General features: G+C 36.5%; 1 protein-coding gene across 1 annotated transcript in view; it reads right to left on the reverse strand.

Annotated features, from left to right (window-relative positions):
• The window catches only part of abhd3 (abhydrolase domain containing 3, phospholipase), a 41328-nt gene extending 17859 nt beyond the window's left edge, over positions 1–23469 (reverse strand). The window contains exons 1-3 of the mRNA XM_051700847.1: positions 23117–23469; positions 20685–20848; positions 7614–7796 (exon numbers count right to left, since the gene is read on the reverse strand). Of these exons, the coding sequence (XP_051556807.1) occupies positions 7614–7796; positions 20685–20848; positions 23117–23278 (509 nt within the window). The 5' untranslated portion in view covers positions 23279–23469. The remainder of the gene's footprint in view (positions 1–7613; positions 7797–20684; positions 20849–23116) is intronic.
• Between the last annotated feature and the right edge of the window lie 614 nt (positions 23470–24083).

Raw genomic sequence — 24083 nt, forward strand, 5'->3', positions numbered from 1 at the left:
TGACAATTAGGGGTAAAATGTTCTTAAGTGATCTGAAAATGTAAAAATCTTAATTAATTTCATAAATTTAGGCTCTATTTATTTGTGCAATATATATATATTGTTTGTATTGATTTTGAGTTGTATATGTGTAACAGGTATGAAAGTACATTTTGCATACACAAGTATTTCTCATATGTAGAATTACACAAAATGTTCAATGTATACCTGACATGCCTGTGTGTTTATATGTGTCTCTGCCCCTTTAATTACCCGACTGCAATTCTGTGCAATAATTTCCTGTCTTAGCTACTCCTCTTCCCTTTCAGCTTGTTGCTTGATGAGAGAGCAGAACCCTTCTATCAATGAGAACCTACAAGGTTAGCATAGCAATGCTTAATGCTGGGGTTCCATAGACATTCTATGGGCGGTTCACTGGCGAGGAGACAAGAAGATGTTCTTTTTAAATGGATGTCTTTGGAGATGTTTCATTATGCTGAATAAACTGCTTTTGTGAGGAAACAGCTCATCATTAATGAATTGATCGCCTGTCCACTAATCTTCAACACATTTTACTTTAATCAACCCTTTTGTAGTGAACTATGTCTGGTGTTTACCACGATAAAATTGCTGTTTTAAAAGAAAAGACATGGACAATTTAGTGACAGGTAGGTGTCAGTTTACGGGTCACCCCATTAATTTGTAAGGTATCCGTAAAAGGTGACTTACTGTTTTACTGTTTTAGTTTTTAAGTGGCTGGATCATGACACTCAGTGGGCCTCATTCATGAAACTTTTGTAAATATATGAGTAAATTCAGAGTAATTTGCTTGAAAATGGAGCTTGCCGAAAACTTTCCGCCGGATTCACAATGCTTCACACTCCCCAGATTTGTTAGTAAAACATGTGCATGTTAGTGAATTCTAAACATTCGTAAAAAGGGGGCATGTGCACGTTCATTCACAATTATCATATTCCACGCTCATGAAAACGGCATATAAGGAAGGCACCAGACTCGCTAGTAAATGCTGTTAACATCTATGCGCAACAGTAATGAAATCGGTTTTATGAATGTAGTGCATTCACATCGAAAAAGTTTGATTTAGCAAGCACAATATTGCATCTCAAAGAAAGTGATTTCCTGTCATTGCATGTTTTTTGCCGTCATATGACGCTCTTTTGTGAATTATTTGACATGAGTGAAAAAAATTTCAGTTCACGCCGGCAGGATGATGTCCACCGCCATTAACCTTCTCTGGTTCAGTTTACAGCGCATCACCAGCATCATCTGTGAAACTTTTTGGGTAAATTATGATGGTAACAGTGATATACTTGCAACTGGAAGAACCTTCAGAGAAATTAATAGAAAGACCGAAGAAGATCTTTGATCGAAACGCTGTAAGATATTAGGCTACAGATTTGCAAGCTATATACTGTACGATTGTGCGGGCTTTTTCTATTTTTTTCCCCGTTGTATTGTGTACTCACGATGTGTTTATTTGGGTTTAACAGCATTAGCATTGGCCACACGTTATCAACTGAATGTGATTTACAGATGCCTATACTAAATAATGAAACCTAAATTATAGAGCTCATATCAAATTAAAAAACTGTCTAAACAGTCACGTTAGAGGGCATTGATTTTTTTGAGAAAATTGAAGCACTTCTGTTGGAAAAGAGCAGAGTTGGGGGGAAAAATCATGCTTTGAAAAAATAAATTCATGCAGTAAAGAAACGTTTCTAAATAAGTATAGGCTGTGGTTTAAAAAGAAAACTTTTTATTATTATTATTATTATTATTATTTGTTAATTTTTTCATTACTTATTACATTTCACTTCTATCAAAATGTAGTCATGGCAGTAGGCCTGAAAGAACACAACATGTTCTGATATCTTACGCACGATTTACACGTGGTCAGGAGCAGGTGTAAATTTTGTTCTGTGCTGTCTTAACTGAAACCCTGCCCCCTCGTTTACCTTGTTATTAGTTATTAGTTTTACCTGCCTTCCCTCGTTACCCTCCTCATTTCCTTCCCTATTAATCTCCAAGTGTCTTTTGTCCTGTGCCAGTTCATTGTGGATGTTTCCCTGTTCAGGTCTCTTGTGTGTTTGCTCCTGCTGTCAAAGCCTCATTCCTATTCCCATGCTGGTCCTAGCCCATTTGGCTCTAGACAGCATGGCTTGTGGAGCTTCTTCTCTCCAGCCCAGCCAGTTGAATTGACTCCCGGCCCTGGGACTGTGTTTTTCCCCTTTGGAGTATATATATATATATATATATATATATATATATATATATATATATATATATATTTTTTTTTTTTTTTTGTATTAATAAAGCCCATTTACCGCACTCTGCATTTGAGTCCTCGCCTCGTCATACCCCTAACCTAACAACTTACTGTCGCAACATGCTAGTTGACCATTACACTCTCTCCTATGGTAAAAGCGCGGAGGTTGTTATCTCAGTATAGAAGATCTCTGGGGAGAGGTAGGTTTATATAAGCCTACAATTAATCTAATCTTTACTTAAAAAAAAACAGTTTAGTTTCACTAAATAGTTGAGCCACATTTGCGTGTGGTATTTCAGCACAAAAACCTGTGTCTTATTCACTAACCACCTGCAAGCTAGTTTAAGCAGGTGCAATCAGCCCTGAAATATTCTCTATAATTTTGCAACACCCACAGATAGTGTAAACACTCCCTCCCACGCCAAATTGCGCTTTACGCTGGCACGAAATTGCGCTTAGAATTAGTGCTCTCACAAAAATTGGATAAGACGTATCTAACAGTTGTTACGTGTAGCAGAATGGATGGATAAGGCAGCCATTTCACAGAACCCTAAAAACCCTCTCTAAATAACAGGAGACCCATCACCCATCAGTCAGTGCACAAATCAGGGCTCCAGACTGCGACTAAAATGGTCGCAAATGAAACCAAAAACAATTGATTGTGACAATAATTTAACATCTAGTCACCACTGGCGACAGTCGGGTTGTGTGCGTTCATAAGCGGTTTCGTCATATATTATCTTGTGCGTTATTGAATATATCTATAGAGTGCGCAAAAGCGTGTCTCTCGCCGTTTTTCACCCATTCTGTTGTGATGAGCTCGCTAGTCGCTACACTGCACGCAACAACAAACCCAGCGCGAGAGAGTCATGAACTCATGAATCACGCGAGAAGAACTGAGGGTTTGAACTCTGGAGCTTAGGTTAGCAGTTTGAATCAGATTCACTTTCTCAGCGAATCAGCCGTCAGTGAGCTCACAACTGTGAGCGCAGACATTTCAAAATAAGAGTCCCAAGTGTATTTCGGGCTTCTTTATTAAGTCCCTGAAAGGGGTGTGAACATTTGAGACAAAAGGGAATGCAAACGTATCTTCTCAACAATATATTCTGTTTATTAAACCTCTGATTAATGGGTGATCAACTGTCTTCCTTTTCTTCCGCTTTCTATCTTGTTTCTGAACAGCAATCTAAATCGAGCAATTCTGTGATTTGGCAACTAAAAACAGCCGTTTGGCTCCTTAATGTTTCAGTTGAGGAGCCTATGGCTCCTAAGTCATTTTTAGTCTGGAGCCCTGCAAAAAACTTCTTAACTCAAGGTTAAAATACAAAGCTTACTGTAGATGTTCAGTTGCAAAAAAATAAAATAGTTTACATCTTCTAACGTACGTCACTGCTAACATTAATGTAACTTCAGCTGCTTGTGGGCCTTTTTCGCTGCAGCATGGAAAGTCGGTCTTAGCTAAGCTGCAAAGCTGGTCAAAGCTGCAATTCATTAAGCAGAGGAAACACGCCAGAGAAAGAAGATGCTGAGTGAGCTGCTAAACCCCCACTGCCTCACGCCTCTTGAGTTTTAGAAGAATGAGCTCCTGACAGATGCCCAAAAGGAGAGAAAGTGCCCGACTCTGCATCCCTGAAGGGTTTAATACAGAGCTCAGCTCTTTGTTCAAGCTCCCTCTCTCAGTCTATATAGAGTGACAGCTTCTGAAGCTGAACACCTGCCAGACTATGATGTTATAGAGGGTATAGTTAGATGTCATAGCTCTACATTAAGGGCAAGTGGGGCTAAACCCCACCAGAGGTGGCGCTGTTGTGCAAATTTCATGGCATCATCATACATTTATTTTAAGAAATAATATATTTTCTGCAACTTAAACGTGTTTTATGTCCATTATACAAGAAAAAAATGATATACAGTATTCTTTTGAGAAATTCTATTATTATTAAGGTATGTTGCATAAAAGCCATTTAATCATTCTCATTTGCTATGCATGGGGCTAGCCCTTCATCCCCAATGTTAATCAACGGAAATCTGGAGAATGTCATGCGCATGTGCAACGAGCATTCAACGTTGGCTTGAGGGGCTAGTTTGCCTTTGCCCCGGAGCCAACCAAAAGCTTTGATCATATTTATGTCAGCTGTTGACATGAGCATCGTAAGTTACCGCTCTTGACTGCAGACCTGCGTAGTGAACTTAATTGGTAAGTTTTAAAAGCGAATTTTTTTTTCTAATGTGCTGTTGGTTGGATTAGTTAAGCACTGTTCATCATTTCAATGAATTGTATGCCATTGCGTTGAGGTGTTGTATTGTTGGTGCATTGGTTTATATTAGAATACAATGACTGCTAAATATTGGGAGTCTGTCGTTTTGATTTGTTTTGTTATGCTGTTCATTCGAGTTAGTGAGATAATATGCACACTTTACTCTCATGGTCTCTTGAGCTTTTTGACATGGATGTGCATGTCTTAGTGGTGTTTTGTGCTGAGATTAAATTATTAGGGATATTTGTGTGGCATCATTTTCAGAGGTTGCCCCAAGGTTGCCCCATTTCTTTATTCGTAACTCTCTGTAACTCTCTGTAAAATTTCTGTCATGGTCTATTTTTATCAGTCATACTTGTTTTTATTTTATAAGTACTAGGGCACTGAGGGGTGTAGCATCCATTATAATGGCACATATATGACAATAGATAGGTGTTTATGATAGATTTTTTGACTCCCCTTGTTTGAGTTCAAGTGTGAAACTTCAACCTGTCAATGTGCTGTGTCGCTGTGCTAAAACGAGGTTTTTAAACTTTGCCGGTTAAAGCGCATTCACACATGCACAAGTTCACAGAACTTCATAGTCCCTGATGTAAAAATAAAGTGTAACATGAGAAGCACATCCGTGAAGCTTAGTTAACACAGTTACTCCACTAAAATAACGGACAATTCTGCTCTAAACGTGATGTTTGCACTTATTAAATGCATGCATAATTGGCTGAAATGATGCGCTGCTTTTATTTGTGTTTTCTTTTTGTTATTGTGCAGTTTGCGCTTAATTATCATACATTAACACACTGAAGTAATGATTGATGTATGCAGTCATGAAATCAGATACCCTCTACTCAAAATCTAAACACTAAAGAGACGCACAATACAAGGTGTAAATGATGATGTGCCAGTTAATACGAATCTAATATGCATATTAATACCAGGAAATAAACAGGGCACATGCACAGCAGGAATGTGAGAGACAAAGAGTGAAGTTAAAACTGATGCACTAGGTTCAAATGTTTTTCTTGTTTCTTTTTTATCTGTCAAAATTATTTGAATTATTCATCGATGTTTCAAAGATCAGTCAAATAATTGATTGTTAAGTGATTGTTTGTGCCCCATACTAAATAATGACCCTGCATAGCTACACTTGTTCTTCTGGCGCAGGTGTGCCATAATGCTTACAAAAGCATCAATTCAAGCCTTTTAGAATCTTACAGTGCCTTATACCAAAATGTGCACAGTCAATGTAAATGTGTTGCTTTTAAAGTGCACTATAGGTGCAGTTCTTGAATTCAAGTTGAAGGTCAAGGAGCCCGCAAATGTAGGGTGGTCAGACGTCCCATTTTTCCCGGGACAGTCCCATATTCAAGCACTTTTTCTAGTGTCCCAACTTATTCTGAAAAAATAGTGTTTTGTCCCGTATTTCCCCTCTCCTAAAATGTATCTATCGCCTATGGGGCTTTCTCAGTCATGTGAGTATTCTAATCAAAGGTAGCCAAGGATACGGCTTGTAAAACCAATAAAACCACACCGTGTTATTTGAAGTACATGATTGGATTAAACTATCCAGTTAGTGAACTGATTGAAGAGTCAGTTTGAAAGAGCACACAGATGAAATTGCGGCTGTAAAAATGTCAAGGAAGCGTGCATGTACATATAATGAGGATCTTCAAAAAGAGTTTACATTTCTAAAAAGGAGTCATAGACAAAGCATAGTAAAGTGAGGTGTGAGATTTGTGGAGCTCGCTTTTCCATCGCCTATGGAGGCCACACTGACATCGCGCATCCTGTTCATACAAAAAACTATGTGGCTGCTGTGCCACACCAAATGTTAGTGATTTTTTTGTGAAGCAAAGTTCTGAATCTGACAAATTGCACGCAAGTGAAAGGCCTTTTTGCTTTTTGCCATAGCTTTGCACATTCATGACCTGAGAAAAGTCTTGCTTGCCAGGCTGGAGGAATCATTCATACCCTCTGACATTAAAAAGCAGTTGGATGCCCTGGTTGAAGCTGGTGACATGCGAGCGGATGATTTCTTTTGTGCAGTCAGAAAATTTTATTCAGCATCGGTGGATTACCTCCAAAATTGGAGCCGCTCATTGGACAACACAGAAAAACTTGACTGGGCCCTACTGAGAGACATCACAGAGTGGAAAGACATTCAAAGCAGTCTCGAACACTTCTACTCCAGAATCCCCGCTCTCAGTTTGACTGATGAAACCAAGCTCTTTGATAAGTGGGCTTGCGTGAAAAACATTGTCACTTGTCGCATCACTGAGTGGAACATGAACAAGATGGCCATGTCTGAGAGATGGACAGATGATTTTCGTGAGCTGGAGAGCAAGACCATCAACTTCGAAGTCTTAGCCAAGGTCGTGGAGTTTATTTTATGCCTGCCTGGGACATCTGCAGCATGGACACCGGATAAATTTCCACTCAGTGAAACAGTCATGAAGGCAATGCTTTTCGTATGTCTTAACTTTGGACTGGACTGCATTTTACGATAAACTCTTGAAAGACAAGCGCACACTGAGAAAAATTGTTGCCGGGGAAAAGTACAAGGTGACAACAGTTACAGATGCGGATGCTCCCTCTACTTCGCATTGATCTGCTCCTAGGTAAGGATACGTCAATTTCATTTTTGCTGGGAGGGGACTGTCCCATTTTCCACAAGCAAGAATCTGGTCACCCTATGCAAATGTGTATTTATAAAATGGCCAGCCCTAAAGGCAAGCTTCACTTTTACTATTGCTCATACTTTGTGTTAGGGTTCAATTCAAAAACAGAAGATGACTTATATTCACACAAAGCAATCTAGTGCCACAAAGCAAAAATATGACTTTAAAGGACTTGGAATATAGCGCACCAATCATATGGACTACTTTTGTCAAACTTTTAGGGAGCTTTTTTGTCATTTTCGGAGCTTGACAGCGTGAATCCACATTCACTTGCCAGTACATCATTATGTGATCAATGAAAGAAAGTTATACAGGTTTGGAACAACATGAGTCTGAGTAAATCATGACAGAATTTTCATTTTTGGTGAACTATTCTTTTCAACTGGAGAGTGAAAACACTGAACCGCCACTCACCTGTAGCCCAGATCACGACTATGCTGTACCATATGCAGAATGTAGGATTCACGGCTCGTGCCCGTCAGTCCTGGGAGCAGCAGCACTGTGGGTCGCGTAGACGGATCCGGGTGGGACGTGCTGTCATCATTGTCAAACCAGTCCAGAGAGATCTGGCCTCCATCTGATGCTCTAATGAGCTCACTGCCAGACACACATACACACACACACACAACACAGAATAGAGAGAAACAACTTGATTTAGCCAGATGAACATTCACTGAGTGTTAATACAATCTTACGTCCTCATAAATAGTGCAAACGTAGAAATTGTTACAGGAGAAATAGTTCCCACTAACACAAAGTACCATTGTTTACCATCATTTTTTGGCCATGGTACTATGGTGGTAAAAAATTTTTTACCATTCTATTCTTTAAAGTACCTTGAAATACTATTTAAATACAATGGCATATGAATATGGTAATCATTCAGTAGAATGGTATTACCATCTGATACCATCACTATACCATGTAAGAGTCAGTTTATGTAAGGGTCAGCTGTGCATTAACTAAATGAAAATATATTTTTTCCATTTATGTGTTTATGTGCCTAGCTTAATGTGCTACTACATACACACTGTGACCAAAATTTAGTGTAATGAAGTCACTTTGCTTTCGTGTGTTATGGTGTTTTCAAAAAAAAAAAAAAAAAAAAAGGGAGAGAGTGAGAGAGAGAGAGAAAGAAGGAAACTGAAAAACTGGTGTTCAGAAATCGTTATTTATGTTACACCTCGAACCTAGACCGGGAACATAACAATAATGCTAAATATATATAAATGCTGAAGCAGTTGAACCTGTGATTGGATTTTATCTATTTTTAGGGATATGGAAATCCTGTAGTGTTTCTTTACATGTAAACAACATATCAATTAAAATGATGCAAAATTAAAAGACTAAAGAGAATAGTTACAAATCCAAAATGTTCTTTAATTCAATCATTAGTGCAAATCATTCCTCTCTGATATATTAGGCAATCTAACATTGGATTACTTACACCAAATGCTGTGCATTCTGATAAACTCTTATAATGGTTTACTACATTTCCTACAGTAGTGAGGGTTTATTGTTTTTGACATTTATAGCACATTTCAACTACATAAGATATTAAATGCGCTGTTCATTAAGCAACAGAGTTGGATATGGACACTATCTGGATTCTGTCTGATCTAAAGCCAAAGCTAGTCTGCAGTCTGGCACTAGAAAAACCCCAACTGTGCTCTGAGCTGACATCTCTTCCCCTGCTGGACGTCAGTTTGCATCCAGTCTCTATATTAGTCGTTTCAGTGGCTGATGGAGATCCCAATATCTAGAAAGCAGAGTCAGTGTTTCCCCTATATGCATTTTGCAGCGGCACAGTGCCGCCACAGGATTTTGAGTGCCCATGTTACAATTTCACATGGTTCATTTCATATTCTTGATGCAACATAATGCTCGTCAGCCCCAGTCAGCTGTGCGCACTGTACACTGAGAAAGAGACCAACTACATAAACACACAAATACACGCACACACTCACAGTGACGTCACCTCATTACACACATTTGTCAAACTCACTTCATTTCATGTGACCCGCGAGCTCATTTCTGAAACATTGGATGGAAGGGGATCGCAACGTTTCAGTTAGCGCAATCAGTTAGCATTTTCCTTATAAATATTAATGTCATCAGTATGTTTTGGAACGCATTTTGCTCATTTCAAAAGTGGAATTAAACAGCGCTACACGGGTCAGTTGTCAACACGACTCAATGGATAGAGCAGCACGAGCGCAGAGCAGGTGCGGTAATTCGTAGACTGGCCTCAACAGCACAGACTATTTTAAATGTGCTTGTGAACCAGTGAGATGCGCGGCGGGGATTGCGAAGCCCATTTGAATGCGGTGCAGAATTGTCTGTTGCAAAACTCTTATGTCTCGGTGATGAAACTAGTTTAAAACAAACAGCCCCCACATTCTAAACGGCACTGACAAAGAAAACATAAATTAGAAGGCTTTTCAATCCTCTCATCACAATGCTTACAAAACTTTACCATGGATTTACTGCAGTAACACTAACTGTATTAACTATAGTATTTGTGGCAGAAAAACTTTCTAAATGTATTTAGACTGCTGTTTATAATTACAAAATGCCTTTATAAAAATCTTTATATTAAAATGCTATTGTTCTTTATATAGAAACCATAGTTACTAACATAATATGTAATATTATTGGTAATTGCACGGGTGCTACCAAAGCATGTGCTGGTGCCACATTTTCAACTGGTCCTTTGAGGGTACACAAAAGGCTGATGTGGCCCAGGCTGAAACTGAGTTTGACACCAGTGTTTTAAGCTATTCCTCCATCAACACGCGTTAATACGGGTCCGGCATGGTTTGAGGACATGCGCACAACTGCACCACTGCTGAAAAGAATCCTACGGGAAACACTGAGAGTAGCCAATGACCAATATCATGGCAATATATTATATATTCTATATATTACAGGCCTATATGGTTTATGATGTATGATATATACAGTACAATAGTATACTCTATAGAGCACGATACTATGGTTAAATTGCTTGAGTGTTTCCTGTTTCCTATATAAAATCTGTTTTTTAATTAAATAAATGTACATGTAAATAAGATATATAATAAAACTTAATGCTAGAACATTAGATGTTCCAAATGTCCTCATATTTAACAAGTACTTAATTAGCATAATATTTACTTAAAATGTGTTTGAAATTTGAAAACAGAAAAGTTCAGACTTCAGTATATTGTACAACCCCAAACCGAAAAAGTTGAGACAGTATGAAAAATGCTAATAAAATCAAAAAGAAGTGATTTGTAAATTATATTCACCCTTTTCTATATTGAAAGCACTACAACTAAACATTGTGAATTTCATTGTTTATTTTTTATGTAATTTCAAATCAGATGATTACAACACACTCCAAAAAAGTTGAGACAGGGCCAATTTAAGACTAATAACAATTTGATGAGTTGAAATAAGAAGGCGATGTGAAACAGGAGATGTTAAACAGGAGAGGCAATTGTGTCATAGTACTGTATAAGGAGCCTCCAAAAACAGCCTAGTCCTTCAAGAGTAAGGATCATTCAAGACTTGTCAATTTGCCAACACATACTTCAGCAAATAATCCAGCACTTTGAGAACAATGTTCCCCAAAGACAAATTGGAAGGATTTCGGGCATTTCACCCTCTACAGTGAACAATATAGTTAAAAGATTCAAGGAATCTGGTCAAATGTTGGTGCGTAAAGGGCAAGACGAAAACCATTTCTGAATGTGTGTGATCTCTGATCCCTCAGACGTCACTGTCTTAAAAAACTTCATTCATCTGTAATGGATATCATAAACATGGGCTTGGGATAACTTTAGTAAACCTTTGTTTACCTTTGTAAGTCAACACCATTCACTGCTGCATTTACTATGCAAAGCAGAAGCCCTACATCAACACTGTCCAGAAGCTTCTCTGGGCTCGGTCTCATCTAAGATGGAAAGTAGAAAAGTGGAACTGTGTTTTTTGCTCTATGAGTCCATATTTCATATAGTTTTTGAAAAACACAGTCATCGTGTTATCCGGGCCAAAGAAGAAAAAAAACATCCAAGCTATTATCGGCATCAGGTCCACAAGCCAGTGTCTGTATGGGCCAGGGGTTGTGTCAGTGTCCATGGGTAACTCGCACATCTATGAGGGCACAATGAATGCAGACAGATATGTATGCATGATGTTTTACAGTGGTAAACACTCGACTCCCAACTTTTTTGGAGTGTGTTGCAATCATCTGATTTGAAATTACTGTACATAAAAAAAATAAAAAATAAACAATGAAATTCACAAGGTAAAACATCTTATAAGGTTTAGTTGTAGTGCTTTCAATTTAGCAAAGGTTGGATATAATTTACAAATCACTCCTTTTTGCTTTTATTAGCATTTTTCATACTGTCCCAACTTTTTCGGAATTGGGGTTGTATAAGCACGTACGGTTATCAGCTGATGCAGAAAATTTCAAATGGCCAAATATTGGCTGACTAATTGGTGTATATGCAGTGATCCGTATTTGGTCACTTTTGAATACTTACGTCACACTTCCAAATGTCTAAATGTCGTTGCATTAGATACAAATCATCAAACGATGTGACATCTGCAAACAAATCGATCTTTACTTTCTTAGCCATATTTGCAGTTACTTTTAAACAACTAATCTAAAGGTGATTCTTCATGGATGTATGAAGTCAGTTCCCTTCAAGTTCACACAGGTAGTAGAGTAACCACTAGGGTTTGCATAGACTAGTCTAGGGCTGCAACTAAGGATTATTTTGATAATCTCAACTAATCTAACTATTATTAGAATGATTATTCGACTATTCGGGCGATTACTGCAACAATTAATTAATTAGCTCTAAACCGACAATTCAGCTTGTTCCTTGAGTTAAGTGGTTGTATTAAATATGTGTTTACTAAAAATTAAAAAAAAAAGACCTATTAATGATCTTCACTAAATTTCAGGGAAAAAAATACTTAAAGATTTAATACAAGTTTAATCCACTGCAAAAAATGATTTTCAAGACAAGTATTTTTGTCTTGTTTCCAGTAAAAATATTTAAACATTCTTAAAATGTGATTTATTTACTTGACAAGCAAACTGGCATAAGATTTTAAGTCTTGTTTTGAGAGAAATCGAACAAAATTTAGTGAGATTTATGCTTAAAACAAGAAAAAACTGTTTGCCAATGGGGTAAGAAAAATACACTTCATTTAAAGGGAAAACAAGTTTATTTTGCTTACCACTTAGTAGATCTTTTCTTGTTTTAAGTCTAAAGTTTTGTCAGATTTATTTTAAAACAAGACTTAATATTTTATTCCATATTGCTTGACAAATAAATCACGTTTTAAGAATGTTTAGATAATTTTACAGTAAAACAAGACAAAAATACTTGTCTTGAAAAATCATTTTTTGCAGTGAATTCACCGCATAAAAATCCTATAGTTATTGATTGTTTTTATCTAACAATCCTTAAAACAAGATACATTTACCTGAGAAACAAAACATAATATTTTTAGACTTGCTTTCAGAGAATATATCTTGAAAATAAGTATATTTTGTATTTTTCAGGATTATATTCAACATTATCTGAAAACTAATTTTAATTTCTTCTGCAGTATAGCTGTATATTGTTTTAAAGGAGTTTTATATATTTATACAGGAAAAAAAATTATTTTGTTTTATTATTTTGCCTAACCCTAACTCATGGGCTGAGATACTCTCTCTCAAAGTTTTGTTCACTTGATATCAATCCATCTTTATCTCACAAAAAACAAACTCTCTCTTCTTAATACAGCTGCGTATTGCTGATTGCCTTATGATAAGATACACACCGTGACACATATATTATGATTCAATATGTTGCAAGCCAGCGTGCGTGGGAGATGAGCACATCAGCCAGCCGGGTGCAGTTTAAATCTATTCCTTTTAGATTGGGTCACTTCATGCGACTCATAGAAGCGGCTTTGACCGCACAGAGAAATACCAGTTTTGGAGTTTGTGCTTATTTACATGACCCGCTTCCTTATTATTTGAAATTTAACAAAGGATGCATTAAAGATATAATGGGTGTTTCCTTTTTAGACACTCTGACATGCAAGTTTTGCTTGCCAGCTCCGCTTTATTTCACGACGACACTGCTTCTGTATTTACCAGTTTTGTATAATTTCCTCATACTTTGCAATCTTGGAAAGTTTGGAGTGAGTCTGGACTTTGAGCTGTGTCTTCTTCTTCTCCTCTATCAGGCACTTGAGCTGAAGTGCTCCTCTCAAGTGTCATCATTAGAGTTTCATATGACAAACGACTATTCGACAACAAGGTTTGTTCCCCATTGGGCTCTGGACTCCTACAGGGCTGTCCCTTGTCATCAATCCAGTTAGTGATATTCATAGACAGGATTTCAAAGAGCAGCCAAGGTGGGGAATGTGTTCAGTCTGGGGGCCTCATGATTGCATCTCTGCAATTTGCAGATGATGTGGTCCTGTTTGCATCGTCAGGCTGTGACCTCCAGCACACACTGGGGTGGTTTGCGGCAGAGTATGAAGCAACTGGGATGAGGGTCAGGACCTCCAAGTCTGAGGCCATGGTTCTCTTACACATACAAAGGGTGGATTTTCCTCTTGAGGTAGGGAGCGAGCAGCTGCCCCAAGTGGAGGAGTTCAAGTATCTCGGGGTCTTGTTCACAAGTGAGGAAATTTTGGATACAAATATCAATAGGCGGATTGGTGTAGCGGTTGTAGTAATGTGGTCGCTGTACCGGACTGTGGTGATGAAGAGGGAGTTGAGCCTAAAGGCAAAGCTCTCAATTTACCAGTCGGTCTACGTTCCAACCCTCATCTATGGTCATGAGCTTTGGGGTAGTGACCGAAAGAATAAGATAGCGGATACAAGCGGCCTTTCTTCGCAGGGTGGCAGGGCTTATCCTAAGGGATAGGTGCGAAGCTCTGACATCCAAGAGGAGCTCAGAGTAGAGCTGCTGCTCCTCCGCATTGAAAGGAGCCAGTTGAGGTAGTTTGAGCATCTGATTAGGATGCCTCCTGGGTGCCTTCCTGCAGAGTTGTTCCGGGCATGTCCAACTGGGAGGAGGCTCTGGGGAAGACCCAGAACATGATGGAGGGATTATATCTCTTGGCTGGGAATACCTTGGGTTCCCACAGAATGAGCTGGAGGATGTGGTCGAGGAAAAGGACGTATGGGCTGCTTTGCTTAGTCTTCTGCTACCGCAACCTGGTCCCAGATAGGCAGCAGAAGATGGATGGATGGACGGATGGATGGATAAGGTAGTCGACACTGTCAGCCTGATGTCGACTAGTCGCTTTCCACCTGATTTACAAAAAGCGTCTGTAGGAAATGCATACGGTGATGGATTTCTGAAATGTAGGATGGAAATGGAAGATTCATATTAATGAGGAAAGCTCTACCTGATTTGTTAGGATTATGTTTAGGGGTTGGGTTATAGTTTCTCTGAACAATCAGCTAGCACTTTCCTGACAAATATTACTGAATCGTCTAATCAGTTATCACTTTACTCATGAATATAAATGACTCTTTCCCTGCCATCCTATGTTTCGGAAACTTGCTAGTAGGTGTGGAGGCCGATGGCTCTGCACTGAACGAGCAAAGTGGCTCAAATGTACTTGATAAAGAAGACACAGATGCTACAGTAACCTGTTGGGGTGGGGGGGGATTCGGCACGACTAGTTGACCATTAAAAATCAGTATCGTGCAACCCCTAGTAACCACCACGGGTATAGTTCAGCAAGTTAAGGGTGCAGACACAATAGACTTTGCACCCCATTTACTTGCATAATAGGTATGCAAATGTAGGGGAGTGCAAACGCAAGCTTATTTGAAGATGTTTCAAAGTAATTACACATGCTTTAAGTCAATTATGGTCGTGCCTCAACAATGGACATGTGCCACTAATGTTTGACAACCAGAAAGTGTCCAAATATGTCTTTATTTTGAACAATATTTCTATTGTTTTATATTTTCAATGCTTACAAACTTCATTTTGTGAAATGTTTTGCTTGAAAAGTTTTCTTATGCTATATTTATTTAAAATAAATGCCACTGGTTTGGTATTTTGCCATCCATTGATTTTTAAGTGTGGCTTGAGTGTGCAAATACTTTTGGGGGCATCTGTATATCAGTTTATCACTACTCTTCATGCCTACATTTAACATTATACTAAAACACCTCAGACTCTGAATGTATATTTTAATTTAACATATTTGCTGCATTTTATTAAGCCACCATATCACTATTTTGCCCACATTCAACTGAGATATTGCTCATTAATAATGGATTTACAATGGATTGACTGGTAGCACATGTTTCTAGGCATGTAAACTCATTTTTAGACACACACTCATCTGTTGTTTTGTGTTGCCTCATCATGACAGTGTTTGATTCCTCCAGAGAGACTCAATCTGTGTCAAAGGGCTCTCGTGTTGTCTTACAGCTGAGCCTAGACATCTTTACACCAAACCAGCTTTCTCAGAGACTAGATGACCCTGTAAAGATAAATGTGGGGTATGTAATTTCAGACCACTCATAAAATATGCACTCTAGACCACGTCTGTCTGCAGGCTATGGCTGAATTTCCCGATAACGGTGCAGCTTAAGCTTTTACAATCATCTTATTTAACGATGCTCGTTATTTAACGATATAATAACTCCTGTTTCCCAAACCAGCACGTACCTGCTCGTTATAAAGTAGAACTTATATGCTTTGTTACAGAAGCTGTCCGCTCCAAAGGTGCTGAAACTTTAGCCAGTATGTCCAGAAGTTTGTCTTCTCAACATGAAAATAATGTGGAAATACTAACAAACCTGAAAGTTGTTTGTAACCTTTTCGAAGCATCGAAAATACATTAACTATTACATTGCATGCGCAGACTGTGGAAACTGCCTATTAATTTCAGTGAGATTTTATAACAGTGTACAATGACTTTCCAATGATCACAATATATTAATATAATTTATTAAATGTCCATTTGTCTCTGATAAACTGTAAAAGATGCAAGAAAGATAAGTTTAAGTTGCACTTAATGGATTTATTTTCATTATTTTACGAGCGTTTTTACATCCTACTTAAATAATGACGCTTATGGAAAATGCGCCGTAGAGATTAAGTACTACTTAAATGCTACTAGCGTTTTCTTAGTGCTTTGGGAAACCCAGCCTATGCCATCAGGAACGGCCCACACTCTGAATGTGGGAATGTTTTTTATAGACATGTAAATCCCACTTTGCAAAATACCAGACAGTGAGAGTCCAATCTGGCATAGCACTTGCCAAAAACAATCTACTTTCACAAATGTGTCTAGAGAAGAATACATATAACATTTATAGCCTACATCAAATACAGTACCTTAGAGCAGTGGTTCACAACCCTGTTCATGGAGGCCCCCCAACACTACACATTTTGGATATCTCTCTGGGGGGTGCTCCAGGAACAGGGTTGGGAACCGCTGCCTAACAAGTTAAGCTCTTTGGACAGCATCTGTGACTATGATTTAGACTAGACTCACAAAAATTGTGTTTACACTTATGTTCTTCCAAGGGAAGTCACTGGAGGAAGGCATTCTGGAGGGTATAAAAGCAAATTCAGCGCGTGCTGCATGGTAGTCTGACTGCCTCACCTGTCCTCTTACTCCGGCTGTAGCAGCACAGGTCTCCACACGCACAGCTCTCACGCACAGTTTAAACTGTAACCTGAAGATTGAAGAATGCATCCAAAAACGGGAAAATGCTGCCTTCAGGGGACTGTATAAGGAGGTAGGATGAAATAATGTGCTTTTTAAACTGTTCAGTTTCCTTTAGAGTTCCATTCATCCAAAAACACTGTCGTTTAAACCATTAACTGATTAGGAAGCTGTCTACGTTTTCGGATGCAACCAAAGCTTGTGTAAAACAGCCCTAACAAAAGTGTAACTCCGATCCTGGCATCCTTCGTCGGTGTTATTGATTTCGGTGTTGTTGACATTGAATTGAGCGTTCCATCCACATCAGAAGAAAAATGGTCAATACTAGATTACGTCACTACGGTGGTAACTATGTGAATGCAAATGCAACAGAGGAAAAATCTCCTTGGGTGTTCTGTTCCTCGTACAAGTTCTCATCTAGAAAGTTACTAAAGGAAAAGTACCAGGACCCTAGGTGGGAAAGGGCCTACTGGCTCCAAAGTCCTTTTTTTTTTTTTTTTTTTTTTTTTTTGTCTGAAGCCCTGCTACAGTGAATTCATCAGTCTGAGCAAACAAAGCAAAGTTTACTTAAAGTTGTCTCTGCATAATAATCTGGGATAGAGGAAAGTCTTTTGAACATCGAAAAATGACACACATCCCATGCACACAAGTCTTGACAGTGCAATGCCTTGCCTCATAGACTTCCATTGTAAGGAACTTACTGTAAACAGGTTTTTGCTTGTTTCTAAAATCTAGGGCCAACACTATTTTCTGTTGTTGTCAATAACTTGTTGCTTGTATTCAACTTGTATTGAACCCAGAACATTCCTTTAGTATCATGATATTACATCATAAATCTGAATATAGTACTCAAATATTGTTGGCATTTGAAGGTATGATGTTCCATTTGGATCTGTATTCCAAGAAGGTTCTGTTTTAAAAACATATGCCCCAATTTCACTCCTGACTACATGGAATTTAAGCTTGCTGGCTGTGACAGAGACAGCACTGGGCTTCAGTTGATAACATCATACACAAGAGCATTCAGTGTGTCCCAATATGCATCACACCCTTCCTTCCTAATGGGAATGCGCAGCTGCTGGGACGGTCAGACGCCCTTGACTTAAAACACACCGTCCTCAATCATACCCTAGCAAATGCGCAGGATCCGTAAGCAGATTTAGCTGCTCTAACACATGTGCGTCTCTCGTGCCGCCTGCATATTGAGTGGCGCAACAGATTAGCTATTGATTCAAATCTCGTTAAAAGCAATTCAGGTTATTAGACAAAAGAATGGAGGATGCTATTGTTCGTGTGTGCATGCATCCTGAACATTTAGTAGAAATGCAAAGTGGGTGATTTCTCTAAATTGGTCCAATGAGGGATACACTGCAACATTAAAGCCATTTAAACCTAATCAATAACTGTTGATTAGACAAAACAAAAAGTAGCTTTAGAAGTCAATATATCGTTTGGTTTATATCCATACCATTGAACATAAGCCTATCACTGGTCTGTAGTCTATAGCCATCATTTTTACAATTGAGTTCATCACTCTGTCCGAGGTAGACTTAAGAGATTTACAAAGGAAACCTTCAGTCTGTACACATGCTTCAGACAGACACTTTTTCAGGTTTTTAGCGTCTCTAGCAAAAAAACAGTGTTTTGATGATGCTGTGTCAAGTTAAATGTTGTTTGTAACTTAAAAAATTATTTCTGTTTTGTCTTGGAACAGCTGTTGTTTGTTGTCTGTACAGCTGTGCAGAGGTGTGTTTGCCCCTTGCTGACTGGGACTCGCAAAAACATGGAGGCTTCAATCTTGAATTGTGTTAATTCTGTAAATGTTTTTAAGATGTTATTTTTTTATAGAATTAATTGCACTGAAGTAATGCATTAAATTGAAAGCCTTAATATATATATTTATGCATTTGTCAGATACTTTTATCCAAAGTGACTTACAGTGCCCTTATTACAGGGACAATCCCCCTGGGGCAACCTGGAGTTAAGTGCCTTGCCCAAGGACACAATGGTGGTGGCTGTGGGGATTGAACCAACAACCTTTTGCTTACCAGTTCAGTGCTTTAGTCCACTATGCCACCACCACTCCACATATATACAGCACTGTGCAAAAGTCTTAAGCATGAGATGTTTCACATAAACATTTGTTTTAAGGTGGTTATTTACATCTTCAGCTTTAGTGTGTCAATAGGAAATATAAATGTTAGACTCTCAAACATTACTTTTGCAAATAGAATAGAAAAGAAGAACAGGGAGTCCTGCAACAGATGTCATGGCCCCCACAAATCCCCCCACTAAACATTGTGTCAGTCTAAGATTACATAAAGAGACAGAAGCAATTGAGACAGCCTAAATAGATAGAAGAACTGTGGCAAATTCTCCAAGAAGCTTGGAACATCCTATCTGCCAACAACCAAGAAAAACTGTGTCCAGGTGTACCTAGCAGAATTGGTGCTGTTTTGAAGGCAAAGGTCATCACACCAAATATTGATTTAGCCTTTTTTATGATTACTGGACTTTGTATGACGTTAATTGATAAATGAAAACTTTTTATGGCATTATTTTTGAAGACATTCTCACTATGCAACATTTTTCAAAAGTGCCTAAAACTCTTGCACAGTACTGTATGTGTATGTATATATATATATATATATATATATATATATATATATATATATATATATATATATATATATATATACACACCTACATTCAAATATGACAAATATATTATTTAAATTGTGAAGTGCATTTGTAAAGAAAAATATAGTAGTATTTGATGTACTGATTTTATTATATGCACTGTGCAAACTTACATTTAAAAAGAAAATCATTGTGTTCGTCTCTGGACAAAATTATTTTCATTATTTATTACAGTAAAGAAACAGATTTTTCACATTACAATAATGAGAATGGTATATCACCCTAAAGCATCCAACAGAGGTCATTTTAAGTAAATAAATGGCAACCATGTCATTATTTTTTGCATCAGTGTTTTGATTGCAATAATGTGCAATCATCAGACAGGAAAGATTACAGTATATATGCTACACCCTCTCTGTTTCCCGTTATGCTAAGAACAGCCGTCCCCCCGCATAAGAGGTGCACTCTCAGTACATCAGGCAATAAATGAAATGAATACTGAAGAAAGCTCTCAGATCATCTACCAAGGGCACTTGTATATGTAAACGAAGGCAAAACATATCCTCAAGTGGAGAGAAGGTGGCAACTTTAGCATAAATGTAAAATCAGTGTTGATTTTGAATGACGAATCCAGCAGAAATTGAGCTATTATTTTACAGCATAAGGCAAAATTGACTCCAGAAAATTAACTCCGAAAGATACTGACTTTTATTCTTGATGTTTCCTTCTAGTATCTGAGGACAGTTAAAGGACCCTAAAGTCTATTTTTGAATGCCTATTTATGATTAAATAAAGTAGTTGTGTCAGAAATTAACAATTTTTGCTCACTGGAATTGATTTTTCAGGTGCATTTTTTCCCTGACAATACAAAAACACAGTCTAAATAGGTCAAATACATTCCTTGAATAATTTTTTTTTAAAACAAATTTTGCTGTTAATTATAAAATCAAACTAAGTTCTCTACAGTCTACCATCATGGTAGATTTTGATGTAACCCAAAATTATGCACAGGACCTGACACAATAGTTTGATTTTGAAAGCCGCCAGAGTGATTATCGATTAGATATTATCATTTATTGACATACTGATGGTTAAACAATTTTCACAATCATAGCATATAATAGAATGAGAAGTACTCACTTTCTGTAGTTGACCCAGGGTTTAGCAGTCACAAAGGGCCTGAGCAGTGTTTGGACTCGACTCTCCCAGCACCAGAACGTGGGGTAGTATGTCTCTGAGACCACGGGGCATTTGTCCCTCAGGAACTGATGAAACTTTTTTCCTCCAGCAATGAGTAGTGGCTTCTAGAAATCAAAGAGCATAAGGATTGATTTTTAACTTGGAATGTAAAACTACAGTACAAAACTCTAGTACATCTAAAACTGCATAAAATAAAAAATAGTCATTAAAAATTTACTTTTTAGAATTTAGAATAATCTGAATTTAATCTTGCATATTGTCCTTGGAAAATTGAATGTATTTAAAGAAACTCCTTTTTTTTTTTTTTTTTGTAAAAAAAAAATAAAAATACTACTACTACTACCAATAATAATAATAATAAATATACTTTTTAATTATAATTGTTATATACATTTATATTAAAGTGTATTTCACATTTTAAAATAAATATTGTATTTATAACAAATTACATTGTTTTATATAAATATAATTTTATATTAATATAAATATAATACAATTGTAACATTTTATTATACACATAACAACATTTTAATATACTATATTAAATGTATTTTATATTTTAAAATAAATATTATTTTATATATATATATATATATATATATATATATATATATATATATATATATATATAATATATTGAGTTTTACAGAAATATAACAAAACAAATTATATAATATAGTAAAAATAATAATGAAATATTATAATAAATATACTTTTTAATTATAATATAATTTTAATATATTACATTTAATGTATTTGATTTTTTAAAATATTGTAATAATAAAATATTAAACTGTATTATGTAAATACAAAAAAATTATTTTAACAGAAATATAACACAATTATTATATATTGAAATATACTACTAATAATTAAATATTATAATAAATATACTTTTTAATTATAATATAACTTTAATATAATATTACTTAAAATTGTTTTATATTAAATTATATATATATTCTTCTTAATTATAATTATTATATAAATGTATATTAAAGTGTATTTTACATTTTAAAATAAATATTGTGATAATAATAAATTACATTGTATTATATAAATATAATATTATTTTAATATAATATAATAAAATTGTAACATATTTTATTATACATATAACAACATTTTAACACAGTATATTAAATGTATTTATATTTTAAAATAAATATTGTAATAATATATATAATAATATATTGCATTGTATTATCAAAATATAATTTTATTTGAACAGAAATATAACAAAAAGATTATACAATATAGTAAAATAATAATGAAACATTATAATAAATACACTTTTTAATGATCATTTAATTTTAATATATTATATTTAATGTATTGTATAAATAAATATTGTAATAATGAAGTATTAAACTGTATTATGTAAATATTACATATTTTTATTTGAACAGAAATACAACAAAGTTATTATATATTTAAATTGAATAATAATAATAAAATATTATAATAAATATACGTTTTAATTATAATATAACTTTAATATTATATTATATTAAATCATTTTTATACTGTATAATATATATATATATATATATATATATATATATATATATATATATATATATATATATATATATATATATATATAATTTTAATATAAATATAATAGAAGTAATAAAGGAACCAAAACCTTAGATACAACACCGTCATCTCCAAGTGAACACTGCATGAATAAATCTTAATAGTTTTAGTACTCATGTTTATACTTTTCAAAATAATTTAGTTTTGTAGTTGCATACGTCCAATTCAGAACATTCTGTCAATATAGAGATGTCTTTTGTCTTTTGTCTTTGAGGGTCACTTATAGTTTCTCGCCGAATACTCGAAACTTCTTCGCTCTATTAAAGTAATGTATCAATCGTCCCTCTAATAAACGATTAGATGTTGAAATGCAGCACTTACTAATACTGTAAATCACCGTGGCAGGTTTGCAGTGGAAAACCCGCAGTCTACAGGGCACATCAATGCCATATTCAAAGTCATTTCCCAAAACTCATTACCCTAGCTTAATGATAGCTACCTTGCTGAATTTCCAGTACAATTTGCTTTGGTAAATAAAATAGGGGAAGATGATGTTGCACTGTTCACCGATGATTTTATTTCAAAATGCTTCTTTAGACCTATTAAACCTTCGATACATATTTCAGTGCGTTTTAATACATTACTATAAACTACACATGTGGATTGAGTGGAGAGAATATTGACAGGACGGTAATGATGGAATAATAGCCTCTTGCATCATGACATCATTAGCCGGTAGTTCTCGCGCACAGATCTGACCTGTCAACCGCTGCAAACATCACGTGCACGAGCATCCGAATTCACGAGCCATTCATTCTTTAAAATGACCTTACCTTAGCCACGGACATCAAGTAGTAGCAGGCATATGCGGCGCTGAACCCGAGCACTACAGAGAGTCCCACTCCAGAGCCGAATAACCCGACTTTAACTTGATTTTTGAGGTAAAGTGAAAGCTCACTCGTAAATAAATTCAAATTAATCTCCGGCGAGATCATTTCCTAGTCCCTGTAAACCCCTCGGTTCCGGCTGCTGAGACGCTCGGGGCGCAGGATGGAGATGATGCGAGTCCAAATGTAAAGGTGAACCGAAACAGGAGTTTCAATATGGGGAGATGGGTGGCGCTCTCTCTGCGTGGAACAGGCGAAGTGCAGAGGAGCGAGTCAATGCTGCTCATAGAAATGCAACCCGCCCGGTAATGGGGACAAGGAAGCCAAATTGGGCGGAGCATAGCGGTTCGGTATTCCATTATAATTGGATCGCATAATGATGTTTAAAATCATATTATGGGGGTAAACGACATTAACTTGTTTGATTTAACTTTTTGTTTAGTTGTTTTATCTTAGTTTGTGTCGTTTATAATTTTTACTGTCACGTGACACGTGTAACTTAACTCAACGCAAACGATAACGAACCAATCAAAATCTTTTGTGGTTGCAAGCTAGCGAGCGCATTTTCCGGTCATTTTTTATTTGTAAGTCAGGGAGCAATTTTTTAAATATTAACACATTTGGGCGGTGAAGTTGTGTAATGTATACATTTCGCAAGTGAGAAAAGCGAAAAAAGGAAAAAAATCCCTCGAGTTTGAATGCGGCTTTCTGAGACGCTTGCGCTACCAAGTCGCGGGCGTCTTCATGAATATTAATTCGGTTTCGTGACTGGATGCTCCAAGACGGTTACCACGCAACGTCAGCCTGACCAAATTAATATTCATGAGCGTCGTCTCTTGTAGGAGGCTCAGTTGAGACTATAACCCCACCACGACTACTATCTACAACAACAGTAGCCATTTCACTCATTTCA

The sequence above is a fragment of the Myxocyprinus asiaticus genome, chromosome 6, assembly GCF_019703515.2.
Source record: "Myxocyprinus asiaticus isolate MX2 ecotype Aquarium Trade chromosome 6, UBuf_Myxa_2, whole genome shotgun sequence".
NCBI classification, from domain to species: Eukaryota; Metazoa; Chordata; class Actinopteri; order Cypriniformes; family Catostomidae; genus Myxocyprinus; species Myxocyprinus asiaticus.